Source organism: Corythoichthys intestinalis, chromosome 5 (assembly GCF_030265065.1).
Source record: "Corythoichthys intestinalis isolate RoL2023-P3 chromosome 5, ASM3026506v1, whole genome shotgun sequence".
NCBI lineage: Eukaryota > Metazoa > Chordata > Actinopteri > Syngnathiformes > Syngnathidae > Corythoichthys > Corythoichthys intestinalis.
The window spans coordinates 50864589-50886988 of NC_080399.1; the positions used below are offsets into that span (position 1 = coordinate 50864589).

At 40.1% G+C, this 22400-nt stretch overlaps 1 protein-coding gene across 1 annotated transcript; it reads right to left on the reverse strand.

The window, feature by feature from the left end:
* Positions 1-3470: 3470 nt before the first annotated feature.
* Positions 3471-21003, reverse strand: endouc (endonuclease, polyU-specific C). The gene is made up of 8 exons (XM_057836584.1): positions 20927-21003; positions 20716-20769; positions 11677-11776; positions 11479-11590; positions 11280-11401; positions 4492-4604; positions 4269-4419; positions 3471-4205 (listed from the first exon to the last, which is right to left on the reverse strand). Exons 1-8 carry the CDS (start codon positions 20935-20937, stop codon positions 3930-3932), a joined length of 939 nt encoding a protein of 312 aa, XP_057692567.1. The 5' UTR covers positions 20938-21003; the 3' UTR covers positions 3471-3929.
* Positions 21004-22400: the final 1397 nt, after the last annotated feature.

Consider the following 22400-nt stretch of genomic DNA (forward strand, 5'->3'; position numbering starts at 1 on the left):
AGGACAAACTCTGATAAAAAGCTTGAAAAAATAATGAATTAGTTCAAAAGTGCACATCCTTGGCATTCTGAAATACTAAAATAAATGAATGATAAACATTGTGGTGGTCAGTAAATGTTACTTTAATAGAGCAAGTGTAGGGAAATAAATATCTCCATTCTGAAGACAAAAAAATATGGAATCACTCATTTTGAGTAGAAAATACAGACCCACCAAGTCAGTTTCCTTTCCTTAATTTGGGCCCCTGCCTCAGATTAGATCTGCTCGTTAGTCAGCCATTAAAAACTGCAGTTATCACACCTTTGAGGGCTGCTGGACCAAGTGGATTCACGAGAGTCATGGCTCCAACAAGAGCGATGTCTCTTGAGACCAAGGAGAGGATTATCAAACTTCTTGAAGAAGGTAACACTACACGTATGGTTACCAAAGATGTGGGCTGTTCACAGACAGCTGGACCAAGTACAAACAGCATGTCAAGGTTGTTAAAGTTAAGCATACTGGTAGACCGAAGAAGACATCCAAACGTGATGACAAACAACTAAAAGCCCTATGTCTTGAAAACAGAGGATGTACAACAAGACAAATGAAGAAATAGGAGGAAGCTGGAGTCAAGGTATGTGAACAGACAGAACTGTGGAAAATCGCCTAAGAAAAATGTGATTTTCATACAGGAAAGCTAAAAGGAAACCATCATTGACACCTAAACAGAAAACGAGACTGCAATGGGCTAAGGAGAGGCAATCATGGACTGTGAACGACTGGATGAAGGTTATTTTCATTGATGAGTCAAGAATCTGCATTGGACAAGGTGATGATGCTGGAACTTTTGTTTGGTGCTGTTCCAGAGAGATTGACAAGGATGACTGAAGAAAACATCAAAATTCCCTCAGTCCTTGATGATATGTGCTTGCACGTCAGGCAAAGGCACTGGGGAGATGGGTGTGGTTAAATCTTCAATAAATGCACAAGTTTACATTGAAATTTTTGACCGCTTTCTTAGCCCTTCAATTAAAAATACGTCATTTTCCAGGATGACAATGCATCATGCCACAGAGCTAAAACTGTTAAAGCATTTCTTGGAGAAACTTGAGTCTAGTTAGATGAACGCGCAAATATCCTGGCAGGAGTCTTCATCAGCTCTCAGTCTATGTTTTTATTTCTAATACAACCCCTAGCAAAAAGTATGGAATCACCAGTCTCGGATTGAGCACTCACTCAGACATTTTATCATGTAGCACAAACTCAGATAAAAAAGCTTGAAAAAAGAATGAATTAGTTCAAAAGTGCAACTCCTTGACATTCAGAAATACTAAAAGAAATGAATAAAAAACATTGTGGTGATCAGTAAATGTTACTTTTATAGAGCAAGTGCAGGGAAAAATATGGAATCACTCCATTCTGAGGAAAAAAATATGGAATCATGAGAAACAAAGAAATAACAGTGAAAACACATCTCAATTAGCACCACCTCTGGCTTTTATGACAGCTTGCAGTTTTTGAGGCATGGACTTGATGAGTATTCTTCATCAATTTGGTGCTAACTCTCATTCTATATCAATTTGGTGCCAACTCTCTTTGATTGCAGTTGCCTGATCATCCTTGCAGGTCGGAGCCTTGCTGTGCCTGTGGACCATTTTTTTTTCAATTTCCACCACAGGTTTTCAATCTGGTTGAGATCTGGGCTATTTGCAGGCCATGCCATTGACTGGATGAGTCTTTCTCCAAGGAATGCTTTAACAGTTTTAGCTCTGTGGCATGATACATTGTCTTCTTGGGAAATGACAAACATATTTTCAGTTGAAGGGATAAGTCTAAAATGTCAATGTTAACTTGTGCATTTATTGAAGATTTAACCACAACCATCTCCCCAGTGCCTATGCCTGACATGCAGTCCCATATCATCAAGGACTGAGGGAATTTTGGTGTTTTCTTCAGGCAGTCATCTTTGTAAATCTCACTGGAACAGCACCTAACCAAATGGACAAGATGTCAAGAATTTGCATTGGACAAGGTGATGATGCTTGAACTTTGGCAGAGGGGGCAAAACATGATGATGACCCCAAAACGCCGTGTCAGCAACAAAAAACCTTACAAGAGAGAATCTCAGTTAGTAGCTTAGCCCAAGCTCGTAAATACAGGCATCCCAGCAATGTGTGTGGGTGTGCACGCGTGAACGCGCGTTTTTCTGTGAAGTAGACGCCGATGACTGTTTTACTTTCATATTTGTAGAAATTCCGGGATTTACACATTTATTTACAAGAATTTTCAACTTAAAAAGCTCTTTGTTTTGTAATAGCCGCCATGTTGGATTTTGTATCATATACAATAGCGTAACTTTACATTCGAATTCTGAAGTAATTTTTGGCCAACTGCCTGTTTTTTTGGGGGGGCAAAAAAAAAAAACCTAGTAATTTTGACTAGGGCTGTCAAAATTATCGCGTTAACGCGCGGTAATTAATTTTTTAAATTAATCACATTAAAATGTTTGACGCAATTAACGCACATGTCCCGCTCAGACAGTATTCTGCCTTTTGGTTAAGTTTTACAGCAAGGCTTTTTGTGCTAACAGCGAACTCTTGTGGTCGTTTTGCGACATGGTTTATTGTTGTCTTGCCAGTTCAATATGGCTGCAGGACGTCTCGGGCTGACGCCTACGTTGTAATGTTGTGCTTATATGGTCCTTGGACAAGATTTTTCCGTAAGTATGGTTGTTGTAAATAATGCACATATTATGTTAGTAAGCGAAATGTTATATTTTTTGTATGAGACGCTTTTTATGTTTTGTGAACCTGTATAGCGTGCTAAGCTAACGTTGTTGCTAATGCAATGCTTGGGTACTTTTTTTTGGTAGTTTTACGACGGTCTAAAGAGGACAATGGCTTGAGGCCATTTTATAAATAAATCAGATGAAAAACAAAGAAGTCTGATTATTATGGCGTCGTTCACTAGCTGTCTAGCTTTGGAAAAAGTAGACGCTTCGGAGTGAGGACAGCATAGACAGATTTAAATGACAGAGTGAAATGCCCACTACAGTCCTTATATACCGTATGTTGAATGTATATATCCATCTCATTTCTTATCTTTCCATTCCAACAATTTATTTTACAGAATATATATATAATTTACAGAAAAATATGGCATATTTTAGAGATGGTTTGAATTGCGATTAATTACGATTAATTAATTTTTAAGCTGTAATTAACTCGATTAAAAATTTTAATCGTTTGACAGCCCTAATTTTGACATTTCTGCGTCAATACAAAAAAAAAAAAAAATTCGGCTTTTACGTGTTATATTTTATGTAACATTTCTTTATTATTCAATCAAAAAAAGTCACTTCAATTAAAAAAAAAAGTTTCAATGCAAAAATAAATTTGACACTCAAAAATGGATATTAACAGTACTTTTCTTTGATTATAAATGTCGTTTTTTTTTAAAGTGATGTTTTGTGTGTCGTCCACATTTTGGGTAGGACATTTGTCTCTTTATAATACAATTTTAAAAAATAGTTGCTTCAGACCCAAAAATATATTTTGGGAAAAAAAAAAAAAAAACTTCCATAAAAAAATTAAAAATTCAATCATTGAAAAAGTCTTTGAATGCAACAAAATATTTGGGACTCGAATATTTGCGTTTGAACAATTTTTAATGTAAAATGTTTTCTTTGAAGCAATCCTTTTTAGGTTTGGGCCATTTTAAGGGAAGGACATTTGTGTCTAAATTATTCAACCCCCCCCAAAAAAAAGACAAACTTGTGCCATCTCTTAAGGTTTACTTGTCAAATTAGTATATAATGCCAGTTCTGTAATACAAAAACATTTCATGGCTTATTTCAGTTGTTTTATATCTTATTGTGATAATATTGTCGGTCCAGGATTACTGAGAAGAGATACATTATCTCAGTGGGTGACTTCCTCGTTCGCCTGAAATCATTGTGACTGCTGTCTAATATGTCTGCTGTTGCTGCTGAGCAATTTGGGGTAGGCCGTGCCGAGGGAGCGTCCGTGTCGGACCACCACCAGCTCCATCTGACACTGGTCGATGTTGACCAGCACCGTGGTGCTCCTCTCCGTGTTCATGAGGAAGACGACGGTGAAGAGGGCCATCTCGAACTCGGGGCTGGTGCCGATGAAGGAACTGCCCACGGGCTTGAGCACACTGTGCCAACTGAACTGCAGGCTCACCACGTGGTCGTCCTCGTCGGGCTGCGACGGACGTCGGCGTTAAGTCGAGCGAGGATGTTTACGATTGAGTGTTGAGAGACGTACCAAGTCGTGCTCCCTCGCCTTGTAGCCTTTGTAGTCCAGCAGCTGGCCCTTTTCCTGCACGTAGAACTGGATCCAGTTATGGAAGCCTGTGATTTCACTGTTAAATTTGATCTCTCCGACAAAGACGTGCTCGAAGCCGCACGAGTCAGGCCTGGAAAAATCATCCATCAAAAATGTATTGCAAGTTCAGCATTTTGGTAATGTATCTCAGATTTGTTCTTACCCGGTATTCCTCTGTCTGTGGTAGAGGTGAAACCAAATCAAGTGCAGCTGACTCTTGAAGTGTCTCAAGTTAGATGAAGACTGGCCTTTGCTCACCAGATATCTATGAGCACGCTGCCAACAAAACCAAACATTTTTCTTCAAATTTGAGGAAATTGAAGTTTGAAATATGAAAAAATAGCCAAAGCAGCCATTAAGCATGTTTGCCTTTTTTTTAAAGGTTTTTGCAGGATTCTACAAGCCGAATTGAAAACTTTTTAAGACCATAGAAAATAAAATTTGAAATTGAAAATGAAATTACTTTCAAAGTACAACCCCTCGCAAAATGTATGGAATCACCAGTCTCGGATGACCACTCGCTCATACATTTTATTATGGAGATCAAACTCTTGAAAATCTTGAAAAAATAATGAATTAGTTCCAAAGTGCAACTCCTTGGCATTCAGAAACAGTAAAAGAAATTGATAAAAAACATTGTGGTGGTCAGTAAATGTTACTTTTATAGCGCAAGTGCAGGGAAATAAATATAGAATCACTCCATTCTGAGGAAAAAATATGGAATCATGAGAAACAAACAAAGAAATAACAATCAAAACACATCTCTAGCATTTAGTTGCATCACCTCTGGCTTTTATGACAGCTGAGGCATGGACTTGATGACTGACAAACAGTATTCTTCATCAATTTGTTGCCAACTCTCTTTGATTGCAGGTGCCAGATCATCCTTGCAGGTCAGAGCCTTGCTGTGGACCATTTTTTCAATTTCCACCACAGGTTTTCAATAGGGTTGAGATCTGGGCTATTTGCAGGCCATGACATTGACTGGATGAGTCTTTCTCCAAGGAATGCTTTAACGGTTTTAGCTCTGTGGCATGATACATTGTCATCTTGGGAAATGACAAACATATTTTCAATTTAAGGGATAAGAAAGCTGTCTAAAACATTTCAATGTAAACTTGATCATCTATTGAAGATTTAACCACAGCCATCTCCCCAGTGCCTGTGCTTGACATGCAGCCCCATATCACCAAGGACTGAAGGAATTTTGATGTTTTCTTCAGGCAGTTATCTTTGTAAATCTCACTGGAACGGCACCAAACAAACGTTCCAGCATCATCGCCTTGTCCAATGCACATTCTTCACTCATCAATGAAAATAACCTTCATCCAACCATTCACAGTGCATAATTGCCTCTCCTTAGCCCATTGGAGTCTTGTTCTTTTCTGTTTAAGTGTCAATTATGGTTTCCTTTTAGCTTTCCTGTATGAAAATACTATTTCCTTTAGGCGATTTTGCACAGTTCTGTCACATACCTTGACTCCAGCTTCCTCCCATTTGTTCTTCATTTGTCTTGTTGTACATCCTCTGTTTTCAAGACATAAGGCCTTTAGTTGTTTGACATGACATTTGAATGTCTACCAGTACGCTTTACTTTAACAACCTTGCCATGCTGTTTGTACTTGGTCCAGATTTTTGTTATATCTGACTATGAACAGCCCACATCTTTGGAAACCATACGTGTAGTGTTACCTTCATCAAGAAGTTTGATAATCCTCTCCTTGGTCTCAAGAGACATCTCTCTTGTTGGAGCCATGATTCTTGTGAATCCACTTGGTCCAGCAGCCCTCCAAGGTGTGATAACTGCAGTGTTTTTAACTGCTGACTAACAAGCAGATCTAATCTGAGGCAGGGGCCCAATTAAGGAAAGGAAATTGACTGGGTGTGTCTGTATTTTCTACTCAAAAAGGAGTGATTCCATATTTGTTTCTCAGAATGGAGTGATTCTATATTCATTTCCCTGCACTTGCTCCATAAAAGTAACATTTACTGACCACCACAATGTTTTTTATTCATTTCTTTTAGCGTTTCTGAATGCTAAAGAGTTGCACTTTTGAACTATATTCATTATTTTTTAAGCTTTTTATCTGAGTTTGTTCTACATAATAAAATGTCCGAGTGAGTGCTCGTCCGAGACTTGTGATTACATACTTTTCGCTAGGGGCTGTACAGTATATGAATTTATTCCCAGCTCTTTCACACTGTGCTGCAAAATGCTTAACAGAACCAAAAACAGTAGAACTTTCTCTTTTGTGAACCAACATGTGAACCACAAATGGCGTTTGCTGTTATGACCACCTTGATACCACATGTTCCAAGTTCCAAGAGAAGTTGTCTACAAATGGAGAGAGTTTGGCACTGTTGCTTCTCTCCCAAGGAGTGGCCGTCCACCAAAGATGACGCCAAGATTTCAGCGCAGAATACTCAGAGAGGTAAAAAAAGAACCCTAGAGTGTCTGCTAAAGACTTCCAGAAATCACTGGCACAGTCCAATATCTCTGTGCACACATCAACTATATGTAAAACTATGGCCAAGAATGGTGTTAATAGGAGGACTCCACGGAGGAAGTCACTACTGTCTAAAAAAACATTGTTGCTCATTTAATGTTTGCAAAGAGGCACTTGGACACTCCACAGAAGTTTTGGCAAAATATTTTGTGGACTGATGAAACCAAAGTTGAATTGTGAAGCATGGTGGAGTGAGCATCATGATTTGGGGCTGCCTCAGGGGCCTGGACAACTGGAAGAATGAATTCAAAAGTTCACCAGGATGTTTTGCAGGAAAACCTGAGGCCGTCTGTCAGACAGTTGAAGCTCAAAAGAGGATGGATTTTGTAACAAGACAATGATCCAAAACACAGAAGTAAATCAACTTCAGAATGGTTACAGAAGAACGAAATACATGTTCTGATCCAAAACACAGAAGTAAATCAACTTCAGAATGGTTACAGAAGAACGAAATACATGTTCTGGAGTGGCCATCCCAGGAATCTAACTGAACTACAGCAGTTTTCTAGAGAAGAATGGGCCAAGATTTGTCCTGATCAATGTGCCAGACTGATCTGCAGCTACAAGAAGCGTCTGGTTGCAGTTATTGCTGCCAAAGGCGGGGCCACAAAATATTAAATGCGATGGTTCACTTACCTTTCCCCTTTCTATCATTGTTTGCATACTTTCCTCATTAAAATATGAAAACCTAAAAATGTTTGGGTGGTTTTAGTTAAAGCCGACACGGTAATCTTAACTGTGTGATTTTTGACAAAGATCAGATCACATTTGATGAATTCCAAAAAGTTCAGATACTTTTTCATACCAGTACAGTGCCTTGCAAAAGTATTCGGCCCCCTTGAATCTTGGAACCTTTCGCCACATTTCAGGCTTCAAACATAAAGATATGAAATTTAATTTTTTGTCAAGAATCAACAACAAGTGGGACACAATCGTGAAGTGGAACAACATTTATTGGATAATTTAAACTTTTTTAACAAATAAAAAACTGAAAAGTGGGGCGTGCAATATTATTCGGCCCCTTTACTTTCAGTGCAGCAAACTCACTCCAGAAGTTCAGTGAGGATCTCTGAATGATCCAATGTTGTCCTAAATGACAGTTGATGATAAACAGAATCCAAATGTGTGTAATCAAGTCTCCGTATAAATGCACCTGCTCTGTGATAGTCTCAGGGTTCTGTTTAAAGTGCAGAGAGCATTATGAAAACCAAGGAACACACCAGGCAGGTCCGAGATACTGTTGTGGAGAAGTTTAAAGCCGGATTTGGATACAAAAAGATTTCCCAAGCTTTAAACATCTCAAGGAGCACTGTGCAAGCCATCATATTGAAATGGAAGGAGCATCAGACCACTGCAAATCTACCAAGACCCGGCCTTCCTTCCAAACTTTCTTCTCAAACAAGGAGAAAACTGATCAGAGATGCAGCCAAGAGGCCCATGATCACTCTGGATGAACTGCAGAGATCTACAGCTGAGGTGGGAGAGTCTGTCCATAGGACAACAATCAGTCGTACACTGCACAAATCTGGCCTTTATGGAAGAGTGGCAAGAAGAAAGCCATTTCTCAAAGATATCCATAAAAAGTCTCGTTTAAAGTTTGCCACAAGCCACCTGGGAGACACACCAAACATGTGGAAGAAGGTGCTCTGGTCAGATGAAACCAAAATTGAACTTTTTGGCCACCATGCAAAACGATATGTTTGGCGTAAAAGCAACACAGCTCATCACCCTGAACACACCATCCCCACTGTCAAACATGGTGGTGGCAGCATCATGGTTTGGGCCTGCTTTTCTTCAGCAGGGACAGGGAAGATGGTTAAAATTGACGGGAAGATGGATGCAGCCAAATACAGGAACATTCTGGAAGAAAACCTGTTGGTATCTGCACAAGACCTGAGACTGGGACGGAGATTTATCTTCCAACAGGACAATGATCCAAAACATAAAGCCAAATCTACAATGGAATGGTTCAAAAATAAACGTATCCAGGTGTTAGAATGGCCAAGTCAAAGTCCAGACCTGAATCCAATCGAGAATCTGTGGAAAGAGCTGAAGACTGCTGTTCACAAACACTCTCCATCCAACCTCACTGAGCTCGAGCTGTTTTGCAAGGAAGAATGGGCAAGAATGTCAGTCTCTCGATGTGCAAAACTGATAGAAACATACCCCAAGCGACTTGCAGCTGTAATTGGAGCAAAAGGTGGCGCTACAAAGTATTAACGCAAGGGGGCCGAATAATATTGCACGCCCCACTTTTCAGTTTTTTATTTGTTAAAAAAGTTTAAATTATCCAATAAATTTTGTTCCACTTCACGATTGTGTCCCACTTGTTGATTCTTGACAAAAAAATTAAAATTTTATATCTTTATGTTTGAAGCCTGAAATGTGGCGAAAGGTTGCAAGGTTCAAGGGGGCCGAATACTTTTGCAAGGCACTGTATATCTTGCCACCCAGGGTATTGCATTTAGCAGCCCATATAAGTAATACAGTGAACGCTAGGCTTGTCGCGATAACAAATTTTAGTGTGCGATAATTTATCCCATAAATTATTGCGATATGCGATATTATTGCGCCCACCCAATTTTTTTTAAAACCAATTTACAATAACACAGTGAGAATACAGTATACATTAATAGATCAAGTACTCTTAAAGTAAAAAATACTTTTTAATACATCACAACTAAAAGCAATAGACCATGCCTCTTAAGTAAAAGACAACAATATTAATACCGCACAGAAACAAAGAATAAATTAAATGTGTTTTTCAAGAAAAATAAATGAAATTGCAGTTAATAACTTAAGCATTCAGGCAAATGAAAACTTTTCCCCTCATAGCTTCTGCTATTGTGTTCTGAAAAAATAACAATTGTATTTTTTGTTTCGTTTTTTTTTTTCTTTTTTTTTTTTTCGCTAACGAGCAAAAATTAAATTGCTATCATATAAAAATGCACTTTAGTGCATAATATTTATGTGCTTACTTCTTATTGATCTGAAGAAATGTGTATAAAAGGGCTGAGAACAACCTTTACTGTTTGTAAAGTGAGGTGGGGCACATTGTTGATTGCTACAGCTCTCTTAGTAGCTAGGTTTACTACATGAGCAAGACATCCTATTTGTGGTCCGAATCCATCTGTGTCAAGTACTGAATTAACAATATTTGCAGCATTATCTATAGTCACTGGTATGGATTGATTTGGCCTTCTTAACTTCCATTCAGTCATGACGGTTTCTAATTCATCGATATAGTATATGGACTACGTGTCCCATAATCACTCTGGGCTCACGTAGCCAATGGCATGGGACGTAGGACATCTAGTTTTCTATTTCATGATATCTAGTGTGTGAGTGCATTAAAAAAGTTAGCAAACGCCTCAGAAGTCACGTCTGCTCATTACTGCACAACACCAGCATATGACAATCGACTTTCATGAACATGACGAGTTTGAAGCACAGCGCTCTTAATTTGCCACTTAATGTTCATCATGTCCGTAGTCAAAGCGAGGTTGTTCGTTGCAGCCAAGTCGATAACAATGTTTTGGCGGACTTCGTTGTAAATATCCGGTGTTGCGCCGAAAAATAGCCGCCCCGCGTGAAATGTCGCCCCTGACAGGAGCGCCCACACGTCAACAACACCGGCACGCCGGAGATGATCTGCAGTCAATCCGGAGCACTGACGCGGCCGGTATACGTTGAATAATAGGACATAATGGGAACGATTGGCTCCGGCGCTATTTTTTGCCGGACCTGGAACGAAGATGCATTTTGCGCAGTTGGTATCAAGGAATCAGAACTTAACAGCACGTCTGCCGCACGCGCGCGCACACACGTGCACGCAAGGCGATAAATCGCACCGGAAAAATTACCGCCTTCATTTTTATTCATCGTGCGATAAATGGAATTATTGCATATTGCGACAGGCTTAGTGAACGTTTCTCAAAAACAGGCAACTTTTGGATACTTTTTCTCAAATGTTTATAATGGGTCCGCAAATCCTCAAGCGAAAGTTTCTGAAGTGCAAGTTTATTCGTAAATGATCTAGAAATGTCCACTCATAATTTAAAATAATGCACTGTAATGTAATCGCGTATTAGTGAGTGTCATATTTCTTGTTGGCATGGTACAAAGAATTGAATTCGGATGAGCATGATTCCAAAAACATGGACAGTGTATTATTTTGTGGTTGATAAAGCACAAGAAATAGGAAGCCATTCAGTCAGCCCCCTCAGAAATTCCTCACGCTCTGGTACCAATACATTTTATGGCGAGGCCCGAACAATTCTGCATTCCACAGCTGCACACAGATGTTACACGTGTTTACTGTTCTCTCCCCGTGAAAGAATGTGTCTGTAACTCCCCCTTGGATGCAGCTGCATCCTTCCCCAGCACATGCAGCAGAAGTCGTCGGGCTGAGATGACGTTCGAACTAAACACTAATGAACTTTACCTTCATAACTTCTGTCTCTAGGATGGCATCCAAGAAGAGGCTGATCTCAGTCTGTTCCTCAACTGTAACGTACTCAGCTACACCGGTTGATCTCTCATAGTTGTCCAGCAGCTTCAAAAGTCCTTAAGAAACATTTATGAATACTATGAAAGACCCCAAATACTTGACTAATATGGGCTGTATCCACGTTGTCACTGACTGGAGATAGTGGTGACGTTCCCCATCTTGACCTCATTAACATTGGTGAAGAAAGGTAGAGAAGCACGATCGATCGCAACTTGACTGCCCTGGCTCACGAATCCTGCTCGGCCCTTTGGAAAATCCAAATAAATACATATTTCAAAGCAGCCATGAAGAAAAGACACGAGTCCGGCCTGAACACGGGCAGTCGTCATACTTGAACCGAGATGTTGTAATCGACTCCAGGCGTCATTCGATTCGTATCCAGCCTCCACAAATCATTGAAGAGGGTGGAAAGTTCTTGGTTTAATACTAACCTTTAAGGAAAACCATAAGCATGATATCAAAGTAAGAACTTTTTTTTTTTTTTTTTTAATAAATAAATACAATTCTATTTAACACATTCACTCCCATTGAAAATGACATACGCTACGTGAAATCCATTTTGACTAGGAGGGCTTGCTTGAGGTGATCATTCACTTTCAGTTCTCCCAGTTGAAACCAATTTGATGTCTACTGCTGTCAATGACAGGTAATCATTCAAAGAACATTATATAGAGCGGAAAACACAGACAAGACTGAAAAAGCAGTTTCTGCTCTTGCACTCCTCTTTAAAAGAAGCTACTGTATTTTAAGCCAAAAGAACTGCTGTGTTTGATAGAACAGTATGTCTATATGCTGCCATAGCAGATTCATCGTGCATGAAGCCCCCGAACTATTTTTAATTTGTCCGTTATACCCTGAAAACCCCGGTTTACAGACGTCGCGCAATCGCTTTTGTTTCAACCCAGCCATAAAACCAAGGTAATTAATTATATTTATTATTCAAAATGTCTGTCATTTTTAACTTAGAATCACTAATTGATGTCTTACATTTGGTTTAAAAAAAAAAACAACTTAAAAAAATTATTCACTCGCATATCTTAAACTTTTAAACAAATGACGTCACAATTTAAAAAATGGCGTCTGTAAAAAAGTCACAGATATCTACCTCACAACTATCGCTTAATTGTATTTCTTTTGTTACTGTCGCATTTTCGACGATATGTTAAATGATAAATAATCGATCTAAACAAAGAAAAATTAAGAAAAAAAAAAACGTTTAAAGGGTAAATATATGAAAAAGAAAATATCGACCACTCCTTGATGTCCGCAATTTCTGCATCCCGACCCTTGTTATATTGCCATGCTTCACCCATAAAATAAAATAAAAAATCCAGCTGAGGACATTCACAGCTGTGTCTTGACACTCAATGATACAGTTGTGGTCAAAAGTTTACATACACTTGTGAAGAACATAATGTCATGGCTCTCTTGAGTTTCCAGTTATTTCTACAACTCTGATTTTTCTCTGATAGAGTGATTGGAACAGATACATCTTTGTCACAAAAAACATTCATGAAGTTTGGTTCTTTTATGACTTTATTATGGGTGAATAGAAAAAAGTGATCAAATCTGCTGGGTCAAAAATATACATACAGCAGCGCTAATATTTGGTAACATGTCCCTTGGCCATTTTCACTTCAATTAGGCGCTTTTGGTAGCCATCCACAAGCTTCTGGTTAATCTTTGACCACTCCTCTTGACAGAATTGGTGCAGTTCAGTTATATTTGATGGCTTTCTGACATGGACTTGTTTCTTCAGCATTGTCCACAAGTTCTCAATGGGGTTTAAGTTAGGACTTTGGGAAGGCCATTCGAAAACCTTAATTCTAGCCTGATTTAGCCATTCCATTACCACTTTTGATGTGTGTTAGGGGTCATTGTCCTGTTGGAACACCCAACTGCGCCCAAGACCCAATCTTCGGGCTGATGACGTTAGGTTATCTTGAAGAATTTGAAGGTAATTCTCCTTCTTCATTATCCCATTTACTCTCTGTAAAACACCAGTTCCATTGGCAGCAAACAGCCCCACGGCATAATACTACCACCACCGTGCTTGACGTACCGGCATGGTGTACTTGGGGTTTTCTCCTCCAAACATATTGCTGGGCATTGTGGCCAAACAGCTCGATTTTTGTTTCGTCTGACCACAGAACTTTCCTCCAGAAGGTCTTATCTTTGTCCATGTGATCAGCAGCAAACTTCAGTCGAGCCTTAAGGTGCCACTTTTGGAGCAAGGGCTTCCTTCTTGCACGGCAGCCTCTCAGTCCATGGAGATGCAAAACACGCTTGACTGTGGACACTGACACCTGTGTTCCAGCAGCTTCTAATTCTTGGCAGATCTGCTTTTTGGTGATTCTCGGTTGAATCTTCACCCTCCTGACCAATTTTCTCTCAGCAGCAGGTGACAGCTTGCGTTTTCTTGCTGATCGTGGCAGTGACAAAACAGTGCCATGCCCTTTATACTTACAAACAATTGTTTGCACTGTTGCTCTTGGGACCTGCAGCCAGGGGCGGACTGGTAATCTGTGGGTTCTGGAGGATCACAGAACGGCCGGTGCCCTGGACGGCCGGCGGCCGCCATTCATTATACGTCACTGTTTTTATCCCCCCTAGCCTCTCATTATCTACAGTTCGCATCCAATCCGACAGGTGGCAGCAATGCCCCTGGCTGTTCATCGCCAGTCTGATAGAAGAACGAAGAAAACAAAGTAGCCTTCATTGGTTCTTTGTAGAAGCAAACTAGCGAAGAGCGTTAATGCACAATATGGATGGTGGTGGCAAAAAAAGAGAAGGGTGGCGTGGAGAAGGTTAGGGAGAAAAAAATTCAAGAAACTGGAGAGCAAAGCATTAAAATGTCCTAAGTTGAAAAATATTTTCGTAAGCAGCAGTCTGGCTGCAACGGCCACGTCGGGTAACAGTTACTAACAGCAGCCCAGCCCCCGGCAATGGTGACAGGGGAAGCGGGAGCCGCTCTGACGTGCAGCCGGTGCAGGGAGAGAGAAAAGAGGAGGGAGGGTGTAATGATAAGCTGGTGGAAGTTCCCCTGACAAGCGCGGGGCAAGTAAAAAGGGATGAAAACGGTCACTTGCTCGGTATACTGGCAATTGTTATCCACCAGGTAGCTACATTTTAAATGAAATAAATGACAATTAAAGGGTTAGTGCCAGCTAGTCCGTTTGCAATCGTGTCAAGTTACAGTATGCTAGTCCTACTATCACTCTCCTAAGGAAAAATATTTTAGCTGTAAAACAACGTATGCACACGCAGCAGCAATATTAATTCAGAAGAAATATAACAAAAATATTAATAAAATGAATGGCAAGTTAAATTGATATATTTTTTTAAATCATGTATATATCGTTTTGTTTTCTGGTTAATACTTTCCAATGAAGGTTATGTATCCAGGATTTATCTTGAAATGTTTATTGTATTTTCATTGAAATGTATTATTTGTATGGCAAGATTAATTATGGCAGGGGTCTCCAAACCGGTCCTCAAGGGCCGCTGTGGGGCCTGGTTTTTGTTTCAACCGATCGAGTACCGACAGTTTAACCAAGGAAGTTTCTGCTAAAACAAGCAGCACCTGACTGCAATCAACTGATTGCACATGTAAGACACCAGATTGGTGCATAGGTGTTGTCTTGTTTTGTTGGAATGAAATCATGCGCCCACTGCGGCCCTAAGTGGAATAGTTTGGAGACCACTGAATTGTGGCATAAACAATGAAATCATTTTATAGACAGATATATAGGGATATATTATAATAAATTAGATACATAAAACTTGCTTTGAAAAATAAATTCTTTCATTTGTTTTTCAGGTTGATCATAGAGCTAGTACAGAAAATGAGCCCAACTCCAGTTCAGCCTTGCAGTACTTTGAGCGCCCCAAGTCAGACAGTTACAGTCTAGACACATTTTCTTCATTTTCTCTCAAAGTGCACGAAATTGATGCATTTTACAATAAAATGTAAAAAAAAAAAAAAAAAAAAAAAAAAGTCTTCCGGGGGGCATGCCCCCGGACCCCTAGGGGGTCTGTGTTTCCCTTCGTATAGCGATTCTTGTGGGTTGGGCCGAGTCAAAGTCCAGGGCTGCTTTTTAGTCCCAGTCCGCCCCTGCCTGCAGCTGATTTGAAATGGCTCAAAGTGACTTTCCTGACTTGTTCAAGTCAATGATTCGCTTTTTCAGATCCATGTATGTATATTTTTGACCCAGCAGATTTGATCACTTTTTCTGTTAACCCATAATAAAGTCATAAAAGAACCAAACTTCATGAATGTTTTTTGTGACAAAGAAGTATCTGTTCCAATCACTCTATCGGAGAAAAATCAGAGTTGTAGAAATAACTGGAAACTCAAGAGAGCCATGACATTATGTTCTTCACAAGTGTATGTAAACTTTTGACCACAACTGTACATGTTACATGGAGTTTTTGGATCGAAACAAGGTAAGTACGCGATAATATCTTGTTAAAGTCATGGCGTCTGTAATTCTGCTCTCGCATGCTCTCACCTCCAGATAGGGTTTTGCTGTTCAAAATTAAAAAAAAAAAATTTTTTTTAAATGCCCTCCAGTTAAAAAAATTTCTTCCCCCAGAAAATTGAGATTTGAAGCTTTCCAATGATGTATCACACATGCATAACGGACAATTTTGAAATTTGGCCAAATTGGGGGTCTCAGAGCGGAACTTCGAGTCACATGAGTGTTTTCCGCCATATACAATTCTATTCAACCCATTCACTCCCATTGAAAATGATACACGCTACTTCAAATCCATTTTGACTAGGAGGGCTTGAGGTGATCATTCACTTTCAGCCCTCCCAGTTGAAACCAATTATGATGTCTACTGCTGTCAATGACAGGAAATTATTCAAATAACATAATAGTATTTGTATGTATACAGTATATATACACCAAGGGCATAGGTTGGCATAGGGACAGTAGGGAAAAAACACTACCAACTTTTCAGGAGGCTCAAATTGTCCCCACCGCCTCTTAAGCAACCTTATTTGCATTAGATAATGTGTTCAGTTATGTAGGTCATTTAGATTGACTTCCCATTTGTTGTAACGATAGAAATGACCCTACCATGACAAAGTGATTTATTTTCAGACTTACTGTACATTTTCCCTTTTTTTCACTTGCTAAATGTGCCATTCCATGTTTTTGTCCTCAAACGCAAGTGTGATTGCCCCCACCCACCCACACACACCCTTACTTCACAGTACAGAATTACGTTACATGGGAGGGATATTAGAAGTTTTTTTCGGTCAGCAACCCGCTGTAAGTAATGTAAAACGTAATTGTTGTGAAACGCACCACTAATTTTGCTACTGAAAGTCCCACCTGCATCACAGTTTAGCATTACCATTAAATTAAACTGTGTGAACTTGCTAATGGAGTAGGAAGCTGCTTAGGAGAAGTGTCATTCACTATGTGTTTTCATAGACAACATAGCTATTGACGTATCACTTCGTCATTTTTTGCACAATGCCTTATCAGAGGGAGCCGGGCTTCATTTAGTAATAGCCAAAGACGGCGCACACTCATGTTGGATTTAAGCTTGGATTTACTTACGATTTATTCGTCAAACCCTTTCTTTTATCCCAGGCAATAGTAGGTAGTTTTATTTGCCTGACATGTTTCGGCGGGCACTTCTGCCTTCGTCAGAGGGTCACTGATGTTGGTGTGATGCGTCTTTATCAGCTGATGGATGAAGGCGTGACTCACCTGCCAGAATGACAGGCGAGTCACGCCCTCTGCCGTCCATTCACTCTTCCAAGATGCTGTTCCAGGTCGTAGAGAGCATGTATGCCCCCTCGTCCCTGTTTATGGTCCTCGGGCTTGCGGATCTCAGTGGCCTCCCTGATCCAGCGCTGATGTTTGTTTTCTTCGGTGCGGATGACTCTGGCCTTTTCCCAGTCCATGATGTGGTTTTCCCTTTTGCAGTGATCGGTGATGGCTGATTTGTGATGTTCTTGTTGTGATTGTTCTATTTTTGCCCTTGTTTGTCTCATTGTTGTCTCCTTTTCACATTCCTTCTTGTGTTCTTTTTTTCTTGTAATGAAGCTCCTCCCTGTCTCCCTGATGTATGATTTATTTTCATGCTTTGCATGGAATTTCATATATTGAGTTGCATTTGTTTTCTGGATGGATTTTCTCCTTTGGGTGGACCAATATCTGGCGGAGTTTTGTGTGTGGTTTGCCTGGTGTGTTTATGTTGTATTTTTTCATGACCCTTTGGATACGTTCCGTGACTCCCCTCACGTACGGCAACGTCACCATATCTGTGTGTTCTTGCTTTGTTTGTTTTTTCCTTCCCCCCTGTGTTGTGTTGTTCTTGTTTTTGACCTGGCCAGAGTCATCCGCACCGAAGAAAACAAACATCAGCGTTGGATCAGGGAGGCCATTGAGATCCGCAAGCGGGGCCTGAGGACCAACAACAGGGACGAGGGGGCATACATGCTCTCTACGACCTGGAACAGCATCTTGGAAGAGTGAATGGGCAGCAGAGGGTGTGACTCGCCTGTCATTCTGGCAGGTGAGTCACGCCTTCATCCATCAGCTGATAAAGACGCGTCACACCAACATCAGTGACCCTCTGACAAAGGCGGAAGTGCCCGCCGAAACATGTCAGGTAAATAAAACTACCTACTATTGCCTGGGATAAAAGAAAGGGTTTGGCGAATATATAAGTGTAGGCAAAATGAACACTATACAACTACTTACGATTTAATTTAACTACGAAAGTTGTACAGCATACAAACAGGAAGGATTGTCTCAGCAGAGATTTGTTCAAGGATTCAAGGTAAATTTTATATTGTTCGTACCATGCATGCATGATTGAAGCATTTATTGGCAGGAATTTTTTTCTTTGTTTACACATGGAGGCGGCTAATTTAATCTATGAAGAATTCGTGGATTTAAGCATTTATTCACAAGAATTTTCGCCAGAAAAGCTTCTTTTACGCCAGGCGGCCGCTAGCCTCATTCGCTAACATAGTAGCATTATACTTCTTCAATATAGGTAAAATAAACGCTAACTGCACAGTTTCTTTACTTTTATCCAAGAATTGAGACTGTTTTACGTCCACAACTATGAAGAATTCGGGGATTTAAGCATTTATTCACAAGAATTTTCACCAGAAAAGCTCCTGTTACGCCAGGCGGCCGCTAGCCTCGTTCGCTTAATGTATATAGTGTATAATGATAATAAAGGGCTATTCTATTTTATAATAGGTTGTGATTGTATATACAATTTATTAATAATCTATTTACATATTATTTATAATTGATTCTTCATGTTTTCCTCAAGTATTACGTTTCTGATAGCTTTTGAAAACGCAGTAAATTTAAAAAAAAAAAAAAAAAAAAAAAAAAAAACTTGCTATTTTGGTCAAAAACTTATACGATATGTTAAATATTGTTATTGATCCTGAAATTATCGGTGATTATCTCTGCATTTGGTGATTATTGTGCATCTAGTGAAAATCTGAGACTTTTACTCACATTTTAAGTTGTGTCATATAAAAAATTAATTGATAAGGGATAAGGAATAAGGGAACGAATTTGAATTTTTTGATGCCACTGCTTATGGAGACTCATATATGGCTAAGGTAGGTGCCTGTTTTGGATTTAGGTCAGTAGCAGCTTTGGTTTTGTAAATATTTGAATTTGATTTTTTTTAGATTAGGCCCCCTGTGAATCGGCCCCATTTCCCGTGTCATGTCAATAGGTTAAGTCGATGGTGTTTTCTACTATGTTAACGTTAATTAAACCTTGAAAAATATAGTAAACTCTGCTCAGCTGTAAGAAATTTAGTGTACCAAGGTTTACCCCCTCCTCCCCAGTTTTTATTTTTATTTTGCTTATGTGGTCTTAAAGCAGCCCAAAGGAGCTTTCATTTTTTGTTGAGTTTGGCTGTGCTTGTGGACAAAAGCAGTAGTGTTTTTCCTGAAAGAAGGCTCCATTACAACAAAAAAAAAATGTTATTCCATGACTAAGAAGTTTTTTTTTTTGTATTTAATTTGTTTGGACAGACAATTTTGAGTGGTATGAAGACAAATGTTTAGTAACATTATTATTATTATTATTATTTTAGCATTCCTGGATACTTAAGAGATAATTAACAAGTTTGTATTCCTTGTGTATGTTAATATAATTTGTGTTCAAATAATACAATTTGAATTTCCTAATAAAATCCAGACATTTATTGTGCAGTTTTCAAAATGTTTCTTTAGCATTTTTTTGAAAACAAAGGTTTGAATCAAACAGCGTATCACCTGAACCAATACATATGCACGGCAAAAACCCACCTCCTTAAAATTAAAGGAAAATAATTAAATTCCCTTGTTTTCAGTGTAAATCTACTAGAAATAAGTGAAATTATCTGCTAGTGCTTCAAGTAAATTTTATTCAGATTTCTTGAATATAAAATAGCTAGCTGAAAATATGCTTAACAGACTTATTTTAAGTTAAAAAAAAAAGTTTAATCTTAAAAAATGTGTTTGCCAGAAATGTTCTTAATTCAATAATACAACTAGCTAATGATAGCACCAACATATTCATAGTTAGTGTATTTGTTGTTGTTGTTTGTGCTTCTTCTGTTGCTCTGCCTCTCTCCTTCTTTCCTTCTGTTCCCCTCCTGTTCGCTGCTTTCTCCTAATAAACAAGGTACGTTGAATGATCACAATGGGAATATGAGATACTCCCATGTGATATATTAAAACTGTTTAGACCAACCGGGCGCGCAGATATCCATTCTCTGTGACAAACAGCTGAACAGGACAGGTTAAAGAAAAAAAGAAACAAAAAAAAGAAAGAAAAAAATGTTCTTAATTCAAGAATAGTTATTGTTCAAAACATTATTTGAAAGCATTTTTTTCTTGATTTAGGTGGGGAAATGACCAACTTTTAGATGTATAGGTTTAATAAGAACAAATGGTAATACCGTTTTTTTTCCCTTACTAAAAGTAAGTGGAATAATCTGACGCATTAATAGGTTAACTAGCCTTTAAACCTCAAAACAAGATGAAAATTATCCGACTAGATTCAAGAAAAATTAACAGATTGAGACGTTATACTGTAAATTTGCAGAGTGAAAGGTAGTATAGGTCAATAGATTTATTTTGCATCAGTCATCAAGCCTATCAATTAATTAGGTTCTTATTGTAGAGAAACGTAGCCCTGACCGCCGTTCACCCAATCTGTTTAGTTTTATTAATGTCCCGTCCCCAGCAAAATGTGTACATGCAGGTTATGATTAAGGTTATATTGTCCCTACCAACATTGAGACCAAACCTACACCCTTGATATACACATAACTAAAATACGTTCAATCAGTGTGAGTACTGTCTGATACTGTACAGTACCTGGATGCATTCAGTCCACTGATAAACACTCCGAGGAGGAGGACTTCAAGTATCCTGTTAAAGCCCAAAACACAAACACAACAATGCTTTCCCTCAGAAAATTTAAAATATTACATTTATCCTTAAATTGATATGTATATAAATAATGTATATAATGAAAAAAATCTGAAAGTTCAAGAAAAACTAATGGATTACCAGAAAACAAACAAACCTCGAATCCATAATGCCTCTTGTTTATTCTTCACTCAACTGCGTACACACGGTGGGTCTGCACTGAGTAGTAGCAGCGCAAAGGCCAAGTCCATGATACGCGCAGGCGCAGAACAGATCTCACCGAGTGCTGCATTTTCACATGCTGGCCAACAGAGATCGCTGCGCGCCGTTGTTGGGAAAAATAACTAGTAGGAACATGAATATGCAGCACAGTCCATATACTCACACATATATTGTATTTATAAATACTTAGTAAATGTGTGTGTATGTATATAATATAGTGCTGCAGCTATCGATTATTTAAGTAATCGATTAATCTATCAATTAACAAGTTTGATTAAACGAGTCATCGGACAACAAACAGTTAAACGAAGCATTAACTGTTTTTTTTCTGATGACTGCTTCGTTTATACCTGAGAACAGCCTCGAACGGTATAAAAAAATGAGGACAACAGTATTTTGTGAATATTTTTGGTTCTTTGAACTTTTTGATTTGATTTCCTTCCATGCAGCGGTCCCACTGTCCCAAGCCAATTTTAATGCACACATTGCACTACCCTCCCCACATAATAACATCAAGGTGCTGTGTAAAGGTTGCCGGCCGGGGACCTGGCAGTCACAGTAATAGGGTGATAGGTGGGTCCCACTCTCTCTCTATGGCATGACTCCCGGGGCGTGGCCTCCCCTCTGCCTGGGCTGCCAGCCGCGGGAGTGGGGGTAGGTTGGGGCTCTGATCTCGCTTTGCCCCACGGCGGCTCCTTGGCATTCTCCTGCTTCCGCCTTCCCCTCGCTTCGCTGCCTGGGTATCCACCCTGCACTCCGTCGCAGGTCGCTGCCTGGACGCCGGTGTATCGTCTGCGTGTCGCCTGCTTCGGCAGGGGACCCTGCCCTGGGCTTGATGAGCTGCTGGGGGTCCCATGGCGTGCTGTGCCAGTTGGGGGGCTGCGGGTGTGGCTCATGGGCCGGGTGGGCGGGGTTGGTGGTGCGTCCCCTCTTCCTATCTTCCTATCCCTGAAGGCTGGTTGATGGGGGTGCGGGTGGCACGGGGGACCACCTTGGATTCTGGGGGGTGAGAATGTGTGATGGCTCCTTTGCTGGGCTGCGGAAGGAAGGATGGATGGGCTGAGCTGCCTCCCCCCCGCCCTCACTCTCCGGGCTGGCTGGGGGCCGTGGCCCTGGGTTGGCGCCCACGCGGTGTCTCCGCTCGTCTGCGTGGCGGTCACGTGTTTGGTGGGGCTCGTGCGCCGCTCGTCTGCGTGGCGGTCACGTGTTTGGTGGGACTCATGCGCTGGATGTGCCTGGGCGCGCTCGGGTGGGGAGTCCCGGTGCCAGGATTGGCGATGGGGCGGCGTAGGGTCGGTTGTCGACGGGCTTACACTCAACAGGGATTCACACAATTACTGGTTTCTAGATCACAGAGCTGATTTGTGAACACTCTACCCCTCTCAATCACTTAGCTTATAGACTCCCAA